This window comes from Salmo salar, chromosome 03 (assembly GCF_965601325.2).
Source record: "Salmo salar chromosome 03, fSalSal1, whole genome shotgun sequence".
NCBI lineage: Eukaryota > Metazoa > Chordata > Actinopteri > Salmoniformes > Salmonidae > Salmo > Salmo salar.
The window spans coordinates 52,023,471-52,046,242 of record NC_138293.1 but is presented as its reverse complement, the minus strand read 5'-3'; the positions used below and the strand labels follow the sequence as shown (position 1 = coordinate 52,046,242).

Here is a 22,772-nt window from a genome sequence, read left to right as displayed (position 1 = left end):
CGCACCTATGATTGGACACTTGTATTGTCATGCAACTGCCATGACGTGGGATTTTTTCCCCCCCAACTATAGAGCAGTTGGTGGTGAACGCAATTAACCCTGTGCTGCTTCCGGGTTGAGTACTAGAACAGAATGGATAAAGTGCAAATGCATAACGAGCTATTCTTCCAGAAAATCATTAAATGAGGCAAGAAAAGATGTGGTTGAGATTTAATTGGATATTAGACAGACGAGGCCCGCCAGTGAGCAAGTGCAACCACAAGGCTGGGGTTTACTCATTAAATCTTGCAATGGAAACCATTTACGAATCAAACGGGGGACCTACCTGAATCTGTCCAATATAATCTGTCTAGTTTTCATTTGGAATATTGATTACACCCCAGTACTACAGGTCAACAGTACGAATGAGAATGATGTATTAGAGTTGACACACACACGCCAGCCACCATAAACACAGTTAACTCCCACATCTGAGACCGTCTCCATTGTAACCACTGGATACATGCATCCAGAGGAACTCAAAGCCCTTAGAACAATTACCTACAGTGCAATTAATCTAGCTATACAGATATTTATTAGATAGAGATATATACACACGCACACCTCTCCATCTCATTGGGAACTCGATAAAACAGTTTTATTAACATTTCAAAATCTTCATAAATAATTAGTGAAAAAACAACAAAACCAAAAAAATAGTTATCCATGTCCTAGTATTAGTTAGGTCCTTTAATGTGAAAATGGTCCCCAGAAAAATAAAATGATTTGTCCAACAGTCCGTTCTTCGGACATTAAAAGAAAAAACAAACAAAGGAACAATAACAATAAAAGTCATTACGCAGACACACAAATGAGAGGAAATTGGGAGGAAAGAGGTAAACCGATACTCAAGCACGCACAGGACGAAAGCGTCACTACATTTACATAGCGCATTTATAAGGGGTTGGCTAGTGGACTCAAGGACGACTGTACAGGAAAAGAGATACGATTGGAATAGGAGACGCTTTTCACTTCACGCCCAATCTCAAATCAACCCCATGACATGTCCCAAATCGCACCCTATTGAGTGGACTACTTTTGACCAGAGCACTATAGCCCATATAACTCTGGTCAAAATTATTGCACCATGTAGAGAATATGGTGCCATTTGGGACACAGCCGTTAACACCTCAAGATGCCTCCCTCGTAGATCTGACAGGCATGAATAAGCAATGTAGGTAGATCTGTGGCTTTACCATTACCATATTGCTAACACTTATTCAAACCTATTAGATCTACAAAGGACCAAGTAGTGTCACTAGGAAAGAAGTGGCTAAAGGGAGTCGATTTGGAACCAGTCGTAAAGGCATGCGCTCCAATTTATTCTTTATTTCTTAGTTGTTTATATATATATGGAATGGATGACGTAGCATTGACTCGACGTACAGATGGACTTTGCTCTTTTCTTTCTCTATTTTGTGGAGAGGATGAGAGCCACAATAAGACCGTAGAGCCCCAGGACCTCTGCAAAGATTAGGATGAGGATCATGCCCACGAAGAGCCTGGGCTGCTGTGCCGTGCCCCTAACACCTGCATCGCCCACAATGCCGATGGCGAAACCAGCCGCCAGCCCACTCAGCCCCACGCTCAGCCCAGCACCCAAGTGGAGGAAACTCCTACAGAAGAGAGGTGAGGGTTAGAGAAAGATGGAGAGGGTAGAAAAAGTGAGGAGGGATGGAGATGGGTTGGAGAGACGGAGAAAGATGGGGAGGGAAAGAGAGGAAGATTTATTTAAAACAATTGCAGTCAAAGCATCCCAAAGAGATTGCAGACCATCAGTTTACAGATGTAGTACATCACTAAAACACTTCTAAAAAACAATTGTGAAAAATCCACCAATCCTATCAAGTGGAGCCAATAGCATATTACTACCAATCAGATCGTTTCAGACATGCAGTACCTAGCGGTAGGCTTGAGAAAGGTTAACTAGCATCTGCAATGTCTGAGCTCTTACTTGTAGAGGGTGACTTTCTCTGAAATGTTGTTGGCGATGAGCACCGCCACCACCAGCCCATAGATGGCGATGATACCCGCCATAACCACAGGAATGATGGACTTCATGATGAGCTCCGGCCGCATCACCGACATGGCAGCGATGCCCGTTCCGCTCTTAGCCGTGCCATAGGCCGCCCCCAATGCTGGAGGAGAGAAGGAGAATTTAGAATTTCAAAAACACAGAATTCCAAGACCACCCTACTTGGTCAACAGAACACACTTGAAACATGAAAAAAAAAAAAAAAAAAAAACATGAGAACCAGAGATTAGATTGTTATAGAGCGTGGGGGTATTAAAAGCAATGGAGTTGACAGTACAGTGTGCGCTTGTTGATCAAAGCCCGTTTGTCACAGGTAAGCTTCCCTTTCAATGCTTCGTAGCTCTAGGAAAAACTGAAATCTATGAGGAAAACTCAATAGATCAACAAATGCGTTAGCACAATGGTAATGCCATCACAATGGTTTCAGGAGTTTGTGTGCGTTTAAAGGGATAGTTGGGGATTTTGGCAAAGAAGCCCTTTATTTAGTTCCTCAGAGTCAGATGAACATGTGGATACCATTTGTATGTCTCTGCATCCAGTATGAAGGAAGTTATAGGTACAGTCGCGAGCCAATGCTAACTAGCGTTAGTGCAATGACTGGAATGACTGTTCCCATAGCATAATTGGTAACTAATGTTAAGTCTAACGCTAGTTAACAACTTCCTTCAAACTGAATGCAGAGACATAAAAATGGTATCCACAAGTTCATCTGACTTTGGGGAAGTAGATAAAGGGCTTCCTTGCCAACATCCCAAACTATCCCTTTAACTCTGAGGCTCACACCCATCTGTGATTGCAAAGGTTCCCAAATTCTTGAGAGCCTATATGGCTACCTTAATAGCTTAAAAATCAGTCCTCTTCTCCCCTTCAACTGTAACTGATTGGCAAAGACTTGACAGGTAAACAATATGGTGAAAACTCAGCTCATCATTAGAATGGCTTTCACCTGGTCCGTTCTTTCAGCGAGGAGAGAGGATGCGAGGATTTAAGGATTTTTTTTTAAAAAGAAGCATTGTCTTAGAGGCATGGGAAAGAGGTAAACTGAACAAAAATAAACGTAACATGCAACAATTTCAAAGATTTTACTGAGTTACAGTTCATAGAAGGAAATCAGTCAATTGAAATAAATTCATTAGGCTCTAATTTACGGATTTCACATGACTAGGCAGGGGCGCCTCAGAGGGCATAGGCCCACCCACTTGGGAACCAGGACCACCCACTGGAGAGCCAGGCCCAGCCAGTCAGAATTAGTTTTTCCCCACAAATGTGCTTTATTACAGACAGAAATACTCCTCAGTGGCCTCCCGAGTGGCCTCCCGAGTGACTTAGACCGCAGTGGTTTAAGGCACTGCTTGAGGCGCCACTACAGGCCCGGGTTCTTACCCATAGTGAGGCGCACAATTGGCCCAGCATCGTCCAGTTAGGGGAGGCTTTACTTGGCTCATCATGCTCTAGCTACTCCTTGTGGCAGGCCAGGTGCATTCAGCCTGACTTCAGTCATCAATTGAACAGTGTTTCCTCCGACACATTGGTGCGGCTGGCTTCCGGGTTAAGCTGGCAGCTGTTAAGGAACGTAGTTTGGCGGGTCATATTTCAGAGGACATATGACTCGACCTTTGCCTCTCCCGAGCCCGTTCGGTGATAAAAAAGGTATTATGGTAGAGAAATTAACATTCAATTATCTGGCAACAGATTAGTTGGATATTCCTGTAGTCAGAATGCCAATTGCACACTCCCTCAAAACCGGAGACATCTGTGGCATTGTGTTGTGTGACAAAAGTGGCCTCTCACTAACAGGGACATTTATTTTTATTTTTTCACCTTTATTTAACCAGGTAGGCCAGTTGAGAACAAGTTCTCATTTACAACTGCGACCTGGCCAAGATAAAGCAAAGCAGTGCGACAAAAACAGAGTTAAACAAACGTACAGTCAATAACACAATAGAAAAAAATATGTACAGTGTGTGCAAATATAGAAGAGTAGGGAGGTAGGCAATAAATAGGCCATAGAGGCAAAATAATTACAATTTAACATTAACACTGGAGTGATAGATGTGCAGATGATGATGTGCAAGAAGAGATACTGGGGTGCAAAAGAGCAAGAGGGTAAGTAATAATATGGGGATGAGGTAGTTGGGTGTGCTATTTACAGATTGGCTGTGTACAGGTACAGTGATCAGTGAACTGCTCTGACAGCTGATGCTTAAAGTTAGAGGGCGATATGACTCTCCAGCGTCAGTGATTTTTGCAATTCATTCCAGTCATTGGCAGCAGAGAACTGAAGGCAGCCAAAGTAAGTGTTGGCTTTGGGGATGACCAGTGAAATATACCTGCTGGAGTGCGTGCTATGGGTGGGTGTTGCTATGGTGACAAGTGAGCTGAGATAAGGAAGGGCTTTACCTAGCAAAGACTTATAAATGACAAACATTTGTGCCCAAAATTTGAGAGAAATAAGCTTTTTGTGCATATGGAACATTTCTGGGATCTTGTATTTCAGCTCATGAAACCAACACATTGCATGTTGCATTTATATTTTTGTTCAGTGTAAATAGCCACGAAACAAGGACAAAGTCTCCCTTCAGTAGAGTTTTGTAAATTAGATAAACTTTTATGCCTGTGTGCAGCGCTTCTAAAAATGAATCTTTCAACTCAGCTTTCACATGCCGTGTTGAAGCACGAGGTGGGATAGGCTATAAGTTTTGTAGTTCTTTGACTTTGTGCAATTCATTTACCAGCTATGAAACAGAACAGCATAAATACTTTGAAAAAAGCTTCTGCAGAAGTAATTTCTCTAGAAATGTGATCATACTTGACTTTTTATTCACAAACGTGAGTGAAATACTTGCACTGTGGAGACTGACCACTTGCCAACATGGCTGGTGAATTTGACCCGCCAATGCCAAAATCTACCAGCATTTGACAGGTGTTAATTTTAGTCCCTGAATGAGAGATAAATGGGAACATAGCCATGCAGTGCTGAACCCAGATGGCAGTAGAGCTAGTCTAGCCAAACTAAAGTGAAAAAATTCCAGAGAGCGATGCCAGTCTGGTTTAACCTGTTAGGGCTAGGGGGCAGCATTGACACGGCTGGATAAAAAACATACCCGATTTAATCTGGTTACCACTCCTACTCAGTAACTAGAATATGCATATACTTATTACATATGGATAGAAAACACCCTAAATTTTCTAAAACTGTTTGAATGGTGTCTGTGAGTATAACAGAACTCAAATGGCAGGTCAAAACCTGAGAGATTCCTTTACAGGAAGTGGCCTGTCTGACCATTTCTGGAACTTCTTTGCCATCTCTATCATTTACTAAGGATCTCTGCTCTAACGTGACACTTCCCACGTCGTCCATAGGCTCTCAGAGCCCGGGAAAAAAGAGAATGTCATCATTCCAGCCCCAGGCTGAAACACATTATCGCCTTTCTCAAGTGGCCCATCAAGAGACACTAGCTTATGCGCGTGACCCCGACCGCCCCCGCCTTTGGGATTTTTTCCTCTGTTTGCCGAAAAGGAGATTCCCTGTCGGAATTTTATCGCTTTTCTACGAGAAAAATGACGTAAAAATTGATTTTAAACAGCGGTTGACATGCTTCGACGTACGGCAATGGAATACTTTGAATTTTATTGTCAGGAATTGCGCCAAGCGCGCGACACTTCTTTACTATTTCGGATAGTGTCTGGAACGCACGAACAAAACGCCGCTATTCGGATATAACGATGGATTATTTTGGACCAAACCAACATTTGTTATTGAAGTAGACGTCCTGGGTGTGCATTCTGACGAAGACAACAAAAGGTAATGACATTTTTATAATAGTAAATATGATTATGGTGAGTGCTAAACTTGCCGGGTGTCTAAATAGCGAGCCCGTGATGCCTGGGCTATGTACTTAGAATATTGCAAAATGTGCTTTCACCAAAAAGCTATTTTAAAATCGGACATATCGAGTGCATAGAGGAGGTCTGTATCTATAATTCTTAAAATAATTGTTATGCTTTTTGTGAACGTTTATCGTGAGTAATTTAGTAAAATGTTAGCGAATTCCCCGGAAGTTTGCGGGGGGTATGCTAGTTCTGAACGTCACATGCTAATGTAAAAAGCTGGTTTTTGATATAAATATGAACTTGATTGAACAAAACATGCATGTATTGTATAACATAATGTCCTAGGGTTGTCATCTGATGAAGATCATCAAAGGTGAGTGCTGCATTTAGCTGTCTTCTGGGTTTTGGTGACATTATATGCTGGCTTGAAAAATGGGTGTCTGATTATTTCTGGCTTGGTACTCTGCTGACATAATCTAATGTTTTGCTTTCGTTGTAAAGCCTTTTTGAAATCGGACAGTGTGGTTAGATTAACGAGAGTCTTATCTTTAAATGGCTGTAAAATAGTCATATGTTTGAGAAATTGAAGTAATAGGATTTTGAAGATTTTGAAAATCGCGCCACAGGCTGGCAGTGGATGTTACGTAGGTGGGACGAATTCGTCCCGCCGGTCCCATAGAGGTTAACCAACCTAGAGTCCACACTACAGTCATGGCCAAAAGTTGAGAATGACACAAATATGACTTTTCAAAGTCTGCTGCCTCAGTTTGTATGATGGCAATTTGTAATTTGCACTGAATGCCCAAAAAACATTTCTACTGCATTTCAGCCCTGCCACAAAAGGACCAGCTGACATCATGTCAGTGATTCTCTCGTTAACACAGGTGTGAGTTGACGAGGACAAGGCTGGAGATCACTCTGTCACGCTGATTGAGTTCGAATAACAGACTGGAAGCATCAAAAGGAGGGTGGTGCTTGGAATCATTGTTCTTCCTCTGTCAACCATGGTTACCTGCAAGGAAACACGTGCCGTCATCATTGCTTTGCACAAAAAGGTCTTCACAGGCAAGGATATTGCTGCCAGTAAGATTGCAACTAAATCAATCATTTATCGGATCATGAAGAACTTCAAGGAGAGCGGTTCAATTGTTGTGAAGAAGGCTTCAGGGCGCCCAAGAAAGTCCAGCAAGCGCCAGGACCGTCTCCTAAAGTTGATTCAGCTGCGGGATCGGGGCACCAGCAGTGCAGAGCTTGCTCAGGAATGGCAGCAGGCAGGTGTGAGTGCATCTGCACGCACAGTAGGGCTTAGACTTTTGGAGGATGGCCTGGTGTCAAGAAGGGCAGCAAGGAAGCCACTTCTCTCCAGGAAAAACATCAGGGACAGACTGATATTCTGCAAAATGTACAGGGATTGGACTGCTGAGGACTGGGGTAAAGTCATTTTCTCTGATGAATTCCCTTTCTGATTTTTTTGGAGCATCCGGAAAAAAGCTTGTCTGGAGAAGACAAAGTGAGCGCTACCATCAGTCCTGTGTCATGCCAACAGTAAAGCATCCTGAGACCATTCATGTCTGGGGTTGCTTCTCAGCCAAGGGAGTGGGCTCACTCACAATTTTGCCTAAGAACACAGCCATGAATAAAGAATGGTACCAACACATCCTCCGAGAGAAACTTCCCCCAACCATCCAGGAACAGTTTGGTGACGAACAATGGCTTTTCCAGCATGATGGAGCATCTTGCCATAAAGCAAAAGTGATAACTAAGTGGCTCGGGGAACAAAACATCGATATTTTGGGTCCATGGCCAGGAAACTTCCCAGACCTTAATCCCTTTGAGAACTTGTGGTCAATCCTCAAGAGGCAGGTGGACAAACAAAAACCCACAAATTCTGACAAACTCCAAGCATTGATTATGCGAGAATGGGCTGCCGTCAGTCAGGATGTGGCCCAGAAGTTAATTGACAGCATGCCAGTGCGGATTGCAGAGGTCTTGAAAAAGAAGGGTCAACGCTGCAAATATTGACTCTTTGCATCAACTTCATGTAATTGTCAATAAAAGCCTTCGACACTTATGAAATGCTTGTAATTATACTTCAGTATTCCATAGTAACATCTGACAAAAATATCTGAAGACACTGAGGCAGCAGACTTTGTGAAAATTAATATTTGTGTCTTTCTGAAAACTTTTGGCCACGACTGTACTTTAATTACCCATGTAGCCTGTTCTCACACCACCTCCACAAATTGTGTAGGGCACGCACACAAGACGTTGGGCTTGGACAGTATCCAGACTGTCATAACAACCTTGTGCCATACCGGGATATTCGGTAATATCGTCAATGAACACAAGGGGCGCGATTTTCTAAACACCATCTTAACACATCTAATCAGAAGGTTAGCAATGCTAACAAGTACATGAACGAGAATGCTAACGAGCGCACTGCAGACCTAAACAATTTGCAAGACGGACATTTACAGCTCAAAGTTTTACAAGTAACTCAAAGATGCTACTCACAGTTTGTTGCACACACAAAGCAAATATTAAACAGCAAGGCTCTTGATCCAGGAGGGAATTCTCTGCTGTTACCAAGCGAAGCTTGATTTTGGAAGAAGCTAACCATTTAGCTAGATAGCTAACTAGCTACTAAATTTGCAAACCAAATGCACAACTGCAGAGCCTTTAGCACATTTTAGCCAGTTATCTTATAACTATTAAGTTATCTAGCTGGCAAACCTTCAGTTGTGAATTCCATACTGTAACTAGATCACCTGCCGCATGCTACACAAAAACTTGTGAGTCTCTCGTCGTTGTGTGCTTGTAAACAACCACCACGTGACTGGGGACTACCGGTAAGCTTCATAATGAAAAATTATGTGACCGATGAAATGAAGAACGCAATGTTCTTAATCTCCTAATGTATTGCAAAAGTTGACTGACGGTATTTACTTAAAAAGTAGCTACAAATATTCAAACGTATAAATAGCTTCAATGGTAATGACACAGTAAGACAGTGACTGACAAGCAATCTAATGCAGCACCTGACTAGCCATATTCAATCAATAGCCAAGATGGTGCTAAATTCATTCGAGTTAGGGTACATTCCTCATTTGATCAGAGCCGTCACATTAATTTCCTCTCCATTGGTAGAGCATGGTGATTGCAACGCCAGGGTTGTGGGTTCGCTTCCCACAGCGATGAAACATTGTAGCATTAACTAAAAAAGGCCTCTGTATACGACAACACCAAAGATGGTTTATAACGTTGCCCTTCTGCCGCGTTCAAAACAACTGAACTCTGAAATCTCAGACTTCCAAGTGCTCAAGACAACTGTGAACTCATAAAAAAATATATATTGGAACGGTCATCCAACTCGGAAACTCTGGTATCTTTCTAGAGCTCCGACTTTCCGACCTGAAGATTACTGATGTCATGATTTGGGAACTTTGAGCTCCCAGTTGTCTTGAAAGCACCATTCACACTGGCTTTGTTTGACCCACTCGCCAGAACCAGTCATTCACCCGCAGTAATTTGACTCACGAGCTTAACGGCGGCCAGGGACTTTCCACAAGGGATGCACGATATATCGGTGAACATATCGGAATTGTCCGATATTAGCTAAAAATACCAACATAGGTATCGGCCTGTCTAGTTTAACGCCGATGTCGAGGCCGACGTGGATACCTATATAACGTAGGTACATGACGTAATGATGCCACGTAAAATGTTGCGCTACACGTGCAACACAGCATTCCTAACCTAGCCCACAATGTCTGCTGTGTGGATCGAGGAGTCAACAAGTCGTGCAGTCATTTGACAGAGTAAGAACATTTCAGCGAGACAACTCAAAGGTGAAATCCATTAACGCCTAGAAAATTGGATTCATTGCCCTTGACAATCAACCCTTCTCTGTCGTGGGTGATGTTGGCTTTCGCAACTGGTCGAGCACCGGTACACACTAACGTTACCAAGTACGCTATTGTTCAAATGTTTCTCTACCGGAGTTACACTGTAATAACGTCACTGCTATTAGCTTCATGACATAATATGGAACGCAGTTTGGATCTTTGCATGTCAAAAAAGACACGGCAAATAACACTGAAGCGTTAAATGAGCTTTTAATTTGACACGTCAAATAACAGTTCTATTATAGAATGTTGTGTGTTCTGAATTTGCACGTGCAAGCCAAGCACCACCACACTACTATCAGTAGCACTGTCAAAGCTGTACAAAGAAGTCTGCAAACAAGCAAACACCGACCACGAACAATGTGTTTACAATACCACCCAGCAACTTCTGGAGTAGCTAGCTAGCTTTAGCTTGGTACCAAGCTAGCACCAATACAACCAGCCTGAAAACAATGACCAGTAGAAACTGCAGTCATTTTCACTATTCTTAGCAATGATTTAGGAATCCTTGTGAGTAAGTATTAGCTAGGTAGCCACTTGTTCGCCTATTGAAATTGAACTTCAGTTCATGAAAATAAATAGCTAGCCAGCTACTTAACCCTGTTGCCCAAAGCTAACGTTATAAGCAGCCAGCTAGCTTCATCTGGCTAGTGAGGCTCGACCTGACCAGGTTATGTGTTGTGAATCTCGCCACAATAAGGATAAGGCACAAGTGTGGAATTTGCAGTTTGCGTTCAAAATAAAAGTACCTCTTTGAAAGTGATGCAGAAGGTTAAAATTGGTGGAATCATGCCATATTTTTTTCAGAGTTCATTGTGTCAAATCTGAGGGCCTGTTGTCCGGGCCTCTGGTAGTCTCTAAGGGGGTGGTGCGACAGGGTTCAATTCTTGGGCCGACTCTCTTCTCTGTATATATCAATGATGTCGCTCTTGCTGCTGGTGAGTCTCTGATCCACCTCTACGCAGACAACACCATTCTGTATACTTCTGGCCCATCTTTGGACACTTAACAACCCTCCAGACGAGCTTCAATGCCATACAACTCTCCTTCCGTGGCCTACAACTACTCTTAAATACAAGTAAAACTAAATGCATGCTCTTCAACCGATCGCTGCCTGCACCTGCCCGCCAGTCCAGCATCACGACTCTGACTGAGAATATGTGGACAACTATAAATACCTAGGTGTCTGGTTAGACTGTAAACTCTCCTTCCAGACTCACATCAAACATCTCCAATCCAAAGTTAAATCTAGAATTGGCTTCCTATTTGGCAACAAAGCATCCTTCACTCATGCTGCCAAACATACCCTCGTAAAACTGACCATCTTACCAATCCTCGACTTTGGCGATGTCATTTACAAAATAGCCTCCAACACCCTACTCAACAAATTGGATGCAGTCTATCACAGTGCCATCCGTTTTGTCACCAAAGCCCCATATACCACCCACCACTGCGAACTGTACGCTCTCGTTGGCTGGCCCTCGCTTCATACTCGCCACCAAACCCACTGGCTCCAGGACATCTACAAGACCCTGCTAGGTAAAGTCCCACCTTATCTCTGCTCGCTGGTCACCATAGCTGCACCCACCCGCAGCACGCGTTCCAGCAGGTATAGCTCACTTGTCACCCCCAAAGCCAATTCCTCCTTTGGCTGCCTCTCCTTCCAGTTCTCTGCTGCCAATGACTGGAACCAACTACCAAAATCTCTGAAACTGGAAACACTTATCTCCCTCACTAGCTTTAACCTGTTAGGGCTAGGGGGCAGTATTGACACGGCTGGATAAAAAACATACCCGATTTAATCTGGTTACCACTCCTACCCAGTAACTAGAATATGCATATACTTATTACATATGGATAGAAAACACCCTAAATTTTCTAAAACTGTTTGAATGGTGTCTGAGTATAACAGAACTCAAATGGCAGGTCAAAACCTGAGAGATTCCTTTACAGGAAGTGGCCTGTCTGACCATTTCTTGAACTTCTTTTCCATCTCTATCATTTACTAAGGATCTCTGCTCTAACGTGACACTTCCCACGTCGTCCATAGGCGCTCAGAGCCCGGGAAAAAACATAATGTCGTCATTCCAGCCCCAGGCTGAAACACATTATCGCCTTTCTCAAGTGGCCGATCAAGGAACTCTGGCCTTATGCGCGTGACCCCGACCGCCCCCGCCTTTGGGATTTTTTCCTCTGTTTGCCGAAAAGGAGATTCCCTGTCGGAATATTATCGCTTTTCTACGAGAAAAGTGTCGTAAAAATTGATTTTAAACAGCGGTTGACATGCTTCGAAGTACGGTAATGGAATATTTAGAATTTTATTGTCACGAATTGCGCCATGCGCGTGACACTTCTTTACTATTTCGGATAGTGTCTGGAACGCACGAACAAAACGCCGCTATTCGGATATAACGATGGATTATTTTGGACCAAACCAACATTTGTTATTGAAGTAGACGTCCTGGGAGTGCATTCTGACGAAGACAACAAAAGGTAATCAAACTTTTATAATAGTAAATATGATTATGGTGAGTGCTAAACTTGCCGGGTGTCTAAATAGCGAGCCCGTGAAGCCTGGGCTATGTACTTAGAATATTGCAAAATGTGCTTTCACCAAAAAGCTATTTTAAAATCGGACATATCGAGTGCATAGAGGAGGTCTGTATCTATAATTCTTAAAATAATTGTTATGCTTTTTGTGAACGTTTATCGTGAGTAATTTAGTAAAATGTTAGCGAATTCCCCGGAAGTTTGCGGGGGGTATGCTAGTTCTGAACGTCACATGCTAATGTAAAAAGCTGGTTTTTGATATAAATATGAACTTGATTGAACAAAACATGCATGTATTGTATAACATAATGTCCTAGGGTTGTCATCTGATGAAGATCATCAAAGGTGAGTGCTGCATTTAGCTGTCTTCTGGGTTTTGGTGACATTATATGCTGGCTTGAAAAATGGGTGTCTGATTATTTCTGGCTTGGTACTCTGCTGACATAATCTAATGTTTTGCTTTCGTTGTAAAGCCTTTTTGAAATCGGACAGTGTGGTTAGATTAACGAGAGTCTTGTCTTTAAATGGCTGTAAAATAGTCATATGTTTGAGAAATTGAAGTAATAGGATTTTTAAGGTTTTGAAAATCGCGCCACAGGCTGGCAGTGGCTGTTACATAGGTGGGACGCAAGCGTCCCACCTAGCCCATAGAGGTTAAGCACCAGCTGTCAGAGCAGCTCACAGATCACTGCATTTGTACATAGCCCATCTATAAAATAGCCCAAACAACTACCTCTTCCCCTACTGTATTTATTTATTTTGCTATTTTGCACACCAGTATTTCTACTTTGCACACTCATCTACTGTGAAATCTACCATTCCAGTGTTTTAATTGCTATATTGTATTTACTTCGCCACCATGGCCTATTTATTGCCTTTACCTCCCTTCTGAACTCATTTGCTCACATTGTATATAGACTTATTTTTCTACTGTATTATTGACTGTATGTTTGTTTTACTCCATGTGTAACTCTGTGTTGTTATATGTGTCGAACTGCTTTGCTTTATCTTGGCCATGTCGCAGTTGTAAATGACAAGTACTCAAAATGCCTCCGGTTAACCTGTTAGGGCTAGGGGGCAGTATTGAGACGGCTGGATAAAAATACGTGCCCGATTTTTAATCTGGCTCGTACTCCTGCCCAGTAAGCTAGAATATGCATATTATTGTTCGGCTTTGGATAGAAAACACCCTAAAGTTTCTAAAACTGTTTGAATGGTGTCTGTGAGTATAACAGAACTCCTATGGCAGGCCAAAACCTGAGAAGGTTTCATGCAGGAAGTGGCCTGTCTGAGAAGGAGTCGTGTCGTCTTGGCATCTGTTTATTGAAGAGTCAGGATCTGTAGCTGTAACGTGACACTTCCGAGGGCTTCCAATAGGGTCTCAGAGCCCGGGAAAAAGCTGAACGATGATCGAGGCAGGCTCTGGCTGAAACAGCTTATCGCCTTTTGGCAAGTGGCCGACTCAGAGGACCATTGGCTGAGGCGCGTGCCCGCTTCGCCCCCGAATGGTGTCTTTTCCTTCTGTCTGTTTAGCTTATCGCAGATTCCCGGTCGGAATATTATCGCTTTTCTACGAGAAAAATGGCATAAAAATTGGTTTTAAACAGCGGTTGACATGCTTCGAAGTACGGTAATGGAATATTTAGACATTCTTTTGTCACGACATTGCGCCATGCTCGTCACCCTTATTTAGCCTTTAGGATAGTGTCTAGAACGCACGAACAAAACACGCCGCTGTTTGGATATAACGATGGATTATTTTGGACCAAACCAACATTTGTTATTGAAGTAGAAGCCCTGGGAGTGCATTCTGACGAAGAACAGCAAAGGTAATAACATTTTTCTTATAGTAAATCTGACTTTGGTGAAGTGCTAAACCTGCCGGGTGTCTAAATAGCTAGCCCTGTGATGGCCGGGCTATCTACTGAGAATATTGCAAAATGTGCTTTCACCGAAAAGCTATTTTAAAATCGGACATATCGAGTGCATAGAGGAGTTCTGTATCTATAATTCTTAATATAATTGTTATGCTTTTTGTGAACGTTTATCGTGAGTAATTTAGCTAGAATTCACCGGCAGTGTTGCGGTGGGAATGCTCGACGTCACATGCTAATGTAAAAAGCTGGTTTTTGATATAAATATGAACTTGATTGAACAAAACATGCATGTATTGTATAACATAATGTCCTAGGGTGTGTCATCTGATGAAGACCATCAAAGGTTAGTGCTACATTTAGCTGTGGTTTTGGTTTTTGTGACATTATATGCTAGCTTGAAAAATGGGTGTCTGATTATTTCTGGCTGAGTACTCTGCTGGCATAATCTAATGTTTTGCTTTCGTTGTAAAGCCTTTTTGAAATCGGACAGTGTGGTTAGATTAAGGAGAGTCTTGTCTTTAAAATTGCTGTAAAATAGTCATATGTTTGAGAAATTGAAGTAATAGTATTTCAAACGATTCAAAAATCGCGCCACTGAATTCAGGTGGCTGTTACGTAGGTGGGACGAATTCGTCCCGCCTTGCCCATAGAGGTTAAAATTTGATGTTATGGTGCAATTCAAAAGGCTGATTGAGGACCTTATTACTGATGAATGTGTTCTTTTATGTCCATGTTCTTTCTGCATGCATTTTGTATTTATATTGATGTGTGTATTTCCTGTAATTCTGGGCTCATCTGTAATAGACATTGGTCCCAGTTTGACTACCTGATAAAGTACAGGTTAAATATATATTTTAAATCAATTTTATTTTTTAATCACCATATTTGGTTGTGAGAGGAAATGACAACTGGATGCTTCAGATGTATACATCGGTGAAACATATGGCGCATTGTTCTATCTGTGGTTGAGTAGCCTAGGTGAGCAAGCTAGTTAACGTTAGGCATCTTGCTGCTAGTCGACACGATGACCAACCCCACGCGCCAAACGTTGTTATTTAATGTATTGAATATCTCCATTGAACTATTAGTTAATACACAAATATCTACATCAAACTGTATCAATAGAAATTGGCCAGCTTGTTACGTCAATGGCAACGTCACATGTTACGATGGAAATCTCAAGTCCGAATGCCTACTCTCTCACCACTAGTGGTTCTGGGGGGGCAGTGCCCCTGTGACAACATTTTTGGACCCCCTTGTGGCCCCCCTAAATGTGGAGTATGAAATCATTTTTACATAACACATTTTTGCTATCTACATCCGTTATTAGCGTGGCAACGTGATGGTGGCTTTTGCCTGCAATGCAGTGAAGAAAACGATATGACAACAATAACGTCTAATGTAACTGGCCCCTCTAACAGTACAACTGGCCCCAGCTTGGCCCCCCCAGTTGAAATGGTCTAGAACCGCCACTGTCTCTCACATCACACCTGTGATGGCCAGTTATCTAACAAGCAACCGCATCCTCTTGGCTTTTTTGACTTGCCCGCTCCATATTCAACACAAAATTCCTTAGTAGACATTTCGGGCGAGTGTAAAAAAACACACACACACACACACACACACACACACACACACACACACACACACACACACACACACACACACACACACACACACACACACACACACACACACACACACACACACACAGAGAGAGAGAGAGAGAGAGATTGAACAAGGCATATGAGACATATGACTTAGCGAAGGTGTTGTGATAGTTATCGTTACCGCTGAAGACCATAGCCGCAGATGCTCCCATCACTGCGAAGAACGGGGAGTATTCGGGGCTTTCTGACGACATTCTTACAGGAAAAGCTACTGACAGTGAAAGTGCACAACCGTGTATTTCCTTTCTTTTAAACGTAAATGTTTCTGTCGATTCTCAACACTGTCAATTGCAAGGCCCTTTAATCCAGCACAAGGACGAAAGTCGAAGAATCCACCTCTTCACAGGAACAGTGGTGTAGCGGTAGAAAATGGCGACATGGAAAATGTCACATGATCAGTCCACTGGGCATGTCCCATTATGTCAATGTAGGGGTATCCAAAACATCCTGCGTGTCATTTCATGCCCATTTCGTTCACATAAGAATTAAAATAATATAATTTGTTGGCAAGAAAGGTATATAATTGAATTATCAAATAAATTAGATGATATCCCTAATTTTATCGTAATAGTGGTATGGTCCGCTGAAGGCTGTCTATGTTCTATTCATGCCTGCCTGGTTGTGGCAGAGGATGAAAAAAATATGGACGAAGCGATCGATGACGTCACCCCATTGTTTACTATGAGAAGGCTCAGTGGCGCATCTGAAGATCATGTGTTGTCGTTTCAGCCTGTCACCATCTTGCTAAATTGAGGAGTTTTTGGAAACATCGCATGCACAGTTTGAGTTACTTTAGGAAGTGACGTTGCAGGCTAGCTCAGTGCTGCCCCGTCTTATTGAGTATATCAAATTGAAGGCCGACCGAGGTACTGCAGGCTGCCATTAGCGACTTCGTCTGTGTGTGATTTTAAAGTAATCGATTGTAGGACATGAGTGCCTTCGGAAAGTATTCAGACCCCTTGAATTTTTCCACATGTTGTTACGTTACAGCCTTATTTTAAAATGTATTAAATACATTTTTTAAATCAGCAACCTACACACAATACCCCATAATGACAAAGAGAAAAATATTTTTGTACATTTGAGCAAATAAAACAGAAATACCTTATTTAGAATTTCTGCAGCATTCAAGGTCCCCAAGAACATACATTCTTAAAATGAAGAAGTTTGGACCCACCAAGACTCTTCCTAGAACAGGTCGCCCGGCCTCACTCATGCACAGACCGTAGGTGCCGTTAGCCTTTCTCCACACGTTGAGGTTGTCATAGTACTCTGTGCGGTAGGTGAACAGGATGATCTCACGGCTGCCTGTTGCCAGCTCGGTGGCCAGCCGCATGCACAGGGTGAAGGCTTCCATGGAAAGACCCTTCTGAGGGATACATGTCTATGGGTGACATGAAAGTAGGTAGGGGAGAGTGGGGTAAGTTTAGACATTTATACATTCAGCATCACTCCGTCAAGGGAAATATATTATTCTTTCTAACCAAGATATCTACATACAGTATATTTTAGGATGCTGTGTAGCCATGGAAATAATCCGAATTCATTCAAGTTGTGCCAAGTGGTCTCTGGGTATGGGGTAAGTTGAGCCACGGGATAGGATAAGTTAAGGTTGTTAAAACAGAAAAATCTTAACTGTTAAGCAGAAATGAATACGTGCTCATGTTGCCCCTCGTGGATAGTATTGAAGGCATCTGGACAAACATTGAATACTGAGATCTATCTGTTGTGATCTCCCTGCAACAACAGGGATACAAGGCGCAAAGAGTGAGAGAATAGTGCTGAAGCGCAAAATCGGGTGTGTAAGTCTGATATGCGATGGATTTGGTGTTATAATGTCACAATACTGGTCACAATAAACAGTGTGGTAGTCTTTTCAATATTTTATTGAGCAAAATCTGTGTGCATTAAGGACATAGACGGCTGGCTCAAATAGAAGCCAGCCTCTAATAAGCGCCGGTTGTGTACAGTGATTGAAGCAAATAAGCAAATGGCAGCGATTACAGCCTAGAGTCTTCTTGGGTATGACGCTACAATCTTGGCACACCTGTATTTGGAGAGTTTCTCCCATTCTTCTCTGCAGATCCTTTCAAGTTCTGCCAGTCCCTGCCAATTAACCTCTCTAGGGTAGGGGGCAGTATTTTCACATCCGGATAAAAAAAACGTACCCGATTTAATCTGGTTATTACTACTGCCCAGAAACTAGAATATGCATATAATTGTTTGATTTGGATAGAAAACACCCTAAAGTTTCTAAAACTGTTTGAATGGTGACTGTGAGTATAACAGAACTCATATGGCAGGCAAAAACCTGAGAAGATTCTGTACAGGAAGTGCCCTCTCTGACCATTTCTTGGCCTTCTACACTCTCTTTATTGAAAACTGAGGATCTCTGCTGTAACGTGACACTTCCTACGGCTTCCATACGCTCTCAGAGGGCGCCAGAACGTTGAATGATGACTTTGCAGCCCATGGCTGAAAAACAGTAGCGCATTTGGTAAGTGGTCAATCTGAGAACAATGAGACGGGTGCGCGCGTGCACGTGAAGAGGCCATTTTCAACTTTGAGTCTTTGAACGAAAACAGGGTTTCCCGGTCAGAATATTATCGCTTTTTTACGAGAAAAATCGCATAAAAATTGATTTTAAACAGCGTTTGACATGCTTCGAAGTACGGTAATGGAATATTTAGAATTCTTTTTTCACGATACGGGTCCGCGCGTCACCCTTCGTCACCCTTCGGATAGTGTCTTGAATGCAAGAACAAAACAGAGGATATTTGAACATAACTATGGATTATTTTGAACCAAAACAACATTTGTGGATGAAGTAGAAGTCCTGGGAGTGCATTCTGACGAAGAACAGCAAAGGTAATCCAATTTTTCTTATAGTAAATCTGAGTTTGGTGAGTGCCAAACTTGGTGGGTGTCAAAATAGCTAGCCCGTGATGGCGAGCTATCTACTCAGAATATTGCAAAATGTGCTTTTGTCGAAAAGCTATTTTAAAATCGGACACCGCGATTGCATAAAGGAGTTCTGTATCTATAATTCTTAAAATAATTGTTATGTTTTTTGTGAACGTTTATCGTGAGTAATTTAGTAAATTCACCGGAAGTTTGCGGTGGGTATGCTAATTCTGAACGTCACATGCTAATGTAAAAAGCTGTTTTTTGATATAAATATGAACTTGATTGAACAAAACATGCATGTATTGTATAACATAATGTCCTACGAGTGTCATCTGATGAAGATCATCAAAGGTTAGTGCTGCATTTAGCTGTGGTTTTGGTTTTTGTGACATTATATGCTAGCTTTTGATGATTGTTCCGGAACTCCAATTTGAGCAGCAGCAGCTGAAAAATGAGCTCCTACAAATATTGAAATTTACATGGTTTTTAGAGTGAAGTACATCGGAAAAAAGCAAAAGAAAACTGCAAGACTGAATAGGAGAAAAAACAAGCAACAAACAAAGAAGATAGGCTTTTGAAATATAACTATTTTTCATAAAATTGTAGTTATCTTAGCAAGCTGAATTGTTTACCAGTTGCTAAGCAGTTGCTAGGGACTCTTTTGGAAGAAGCTAGCTAGCTAACGAAGAACAACAAAGAATATCTAGTTAACAGAAGAAAAGAAAGAGAAAATCAGGACAGAAGAAAAAGGATATCAAAGTGAAACAGTTCTCTAAAGACACAGGAGACAATAATACAAGAAACAACACTTCTGTAGCTTGTCAACTATGTGTCTGTCTATCCCTGTTCTCTCCTATCTGCACAGGCCATACAAACGCTTCACACCGCGTGGCCGCTGCCACTCTAACCTGGTGGTCCCAGCGCGCACGACCCACGTGGAGTTCCAGGTCTCCGGCAGCCTCTGGAACTGCCGGTCTGCAGCCAACAAGGCTGAGTTCATCTCAGCCTATGCTACCCTCCAGTCCCTAGACTTCCTGGCGCTGACGGAAACATGGATTACCACAGATAACACTGCTACTCCTACTGCTCTCTCTTCGTCTGCCCACGTGTTCTCGCATACCCCTAGAGCATCGAGCCAGCGGGGTGGTGGCACTGGAATCCTCATCTCTCCCAAGTGGACATTCTCTCTTTCTCCCCTGACCCATCTGTCTATCTCCTCATTTGAATTCCATGCTGTCACAGTTACCAGCCCTTTCAAGCTTAACATCCTTATCATTTATCGCCCTCCAGGTTCCCTTGGAGAGTTCATCAATGAGCTTGACGCCTTGATAAGTTCCTTTCCTGAGGATGGCTCACCTCTCACAGTTCTGGGTGACTTTAACCTCCCCACGTCTACCTTTGACTCATTCCTCTCTGCCTCCTTCTTTCCACTCCTCTCCTCTTTTGACCTCACCCTCTCACCTTCCCCCCCTACTCACAAGGCAGGCAATACGCTTGACCTCATCTTTACTAGATGCTGTTCTTCCACTAATCTCATTGCAACTCCCCTCCAAATCTCCGACCACTACCTTGTATCCTTTTCCCTCTTGCTCTCATCCAACACTTCTCACTCTGCCCCTACTCGGATGGTATTGCGCCGTCCCAACCTTCGCTCTCTCTCTCCCGCTACTCTCTCCTCTTCCATCCTATCATCTCTTCCCTCTGCTCAAACCTTCTCCAACCTATCTCCTGATTCTGCCTCCTCAACCCTCCTCTCCTCCCTTTCTGCATCCTTTGATTTTCTCTGTCCCCTATCCTCCAGGCCGGCTCGGTCCTCCCCTCCTGCTCCGTGGCTCGACGACTCACTACGAGCTCACAGAACAAGGCTCCGGGCAGCCGAGCGGAAATGGAGGAAAACTCGCCTCCCTGCGGACCTGGCATCCTTTCAATCACTCCTCTCTACATTCTCCTCTTCTGTCTCTGCTGCTAAAGCCACTTTCTACCACTCTAAATTCCAAGCATCTGCCTCTAACCCTAGGAAGCTCTTTGCTACCTTCTCCTCCCTCCTGAATCCTCCTCCCCCTCCCCCCCCTCCTCCCTCTCTGCGGATGACTTCGTCAACCATTTTGAAAAGAAGGTTGACGATATCCGATCCTCGTTTGCTAAGTCAAACGACACCGCTGGCCCTGCTCACACTGCCCTACCCTGTGCTTTGACCTCTTTCTCCCCTCTCTCTCCAGATGAAATCTCGCGTCTTGTGACGGCCGGCCGCCCAACAACCTGCCCACTTGACCCTATCCCCTCCTCTCTTCTCCAGACCATTTCCGGAGACCTTCTCCCCTTCCTCACCTCGCTCATCAACTCATCCTTGACCGCTGGCTACGTCCCTTCCGTCTTCAAGAGAGCGAGAGTTGCACCCCTTCTGAAAAAACCTACACTCGATCCCTCCGATGTCAACAACTACAGACCAGTATCCCTTCTTTCTTTTCTCTCCAAAACTCTTGAACGTGCCGTCCTTGGCCAGCTCTCCTGCTATCTCTCGCAGAATGACCTTCTTGATCCTAATCAGTCAGGTTTCAAGACTGGGCATTCAACTGAGACTGCTCTTCTCTGTGTCACGGAGGCTCTCCGCACTGCTAAAGCTAACTCTCTCTCCTCTGCTCTCATCCTTCTAGACCTATCTGCTGCCTTTGATACTGTGAACCATCAGATCCTCCTCTCCACCCTCTCCGAGTTGGGCATCTCCGGCGCGGCCCACGCTTGGATTGCGTCCTACCTGACAGGTCGCTCCTACCAGGTGGCGTGGCGAGAATCTGTCTCCGCACCATGCGCTCTCACCACTGGTGTCCCCCAGGGCTCTGTTCTAGGCCCTCTCCTATTCTCGCTATACACCAAGTCACTTGGCTCTGTCATATCCTCACATGGTCTCTTCTATCATTGCTATGCAGACGACACACAATTAATCTTCTCCTTTCCCTCTTCTGATAACCAGGCGGCGAATCGCATCTCTGCATGTCTGTCAGACATATCAGTGTGGATGACGGATCACCAGCTCAAGCTGAACCTCGGCAAGACAGAGCTGCTCTTCCTCCCGGGGAAGGACTGCCCGTTCCATGATCTCGCCATCACGGTTGACAACTCCCTTGTGTCCTCCTCCCAGAGTGCTAAGAACCTTGGCGTGATCCTGGACAACACCCTGTCGTTCTCCACTAACATCAAGGCGGTGACCCGATCCTGTAGGTTCATGCTCTACAACATTCGCAGAGTACGACCCTGCCTCACACAGGAAGCGGCGCAGGTCCTAATCCAGGCACTTGTCATCTCCCGTCTGGATTACTGCAACTCGCTGTTGGCTGGGCTCCCTGCCTGTGCCATTAAACCCCTACAACTCATCCAGAACGCCGCAGCCCGTCTGGTGTTCAACCTTCCCAAGTTCTCTCACGTCACCCCGCTCCTCCGCTCTCTCCACTGGCTTCCAGTTGAAGCTCGCATCCGCTACAAGACCATGGTGATTGCCTACGGAGCTGTGAAGGGAACGGCACCTCCATACCTTCAGGCTCTGATCAGGCCCTACACCCAAACAAGGGCACTGCGTTCATCCACCACTGGCCTGCTGGCCCCCCTACCTCTGAGGAAGCACAGTTCCCGCTCAGCCCAGTCAAAACTGTTCGCTGCCCTGGCACCCCAATGGTGGAACAAGCTCCCTCACGAAGCCAGGACAGCGGAGTCAATCACCACCTTCCGGAGACACCTGAAACCCCACGTCTTTAAGGAATACCTAGGATAGGATAAAGTAATCCTTCTAACCCCCCCCCCCCCCCCCCCCCCTTAAAAGATTTAGATGCACTATTGTAAAGTGGTTGTTCCACTGGATATCATAAGGTGAATGCACCATTTTGTAAGTCGCTCTGGATAAGAGCGTCTGCTAAATGACTTAAATGTAATGTAATGTAAAGCTTGAAAAATGGGTGTCTGA

At 43.7% G+C, this 22,772-nt stretch overlaps 1 protein-coding gene across 1 annotated transcript; it reads right to left on the bottom strand.

The window, feature by feature from the left end:
• Nucleotides 1-612: 612 nt before the first annotated feature.
• On the bottom strand, nt 613-16,314 carry atp6v0ca (ATPase H+ transporting V0 subunit ca). Its single transcript, XM_014192208.3, has 3 exons — nt 16,032-16,314; nt 1,994-2,177; nt 613-1,655 (listed from the first exon to the last, which is right to left on the bottom strand). The coding sequence occupies exons 1-3, from the start codon at nt 16,102-16,104 to the stop codon at nt 1,451-1,453; spliced, it is 462 nt and encodes a 153-aa protein (XP_014047683.1). The 5' UTR covers nt 16,105-16,314; the 3' UTR covers nt 613-1,450.
• Between the last annotated feature and the right edge of the window lie 6,458 nt (nt 16,315-22,772).

Excerpts from the sequence above, each read along its gene's own strand:
- atp6v0ca (XM_014192208.3), bottom strand. The coding sequence starts at position 16,104 with ATGTCGTCAGAAAGCCCCGAATACTCCCCGTTCTTCGCAGTGATGGGA. Across the intron at positions 2,178-16,031 it reads TGCGGCTATGGTCTTCAGCG|CATTGGGGGCGGCCTATGGC; the intron begins GTAACGATAACT and ends TCTCTCCTCCAG. Across the intron at positions 1,656-1,993 it reads GAGAAAGTCACCCTCTACAA|GAGTTTCCTCCACTTGGGTG; the intron begins GTAAGAGCTCAG and ends TCTCTTCTGTAG.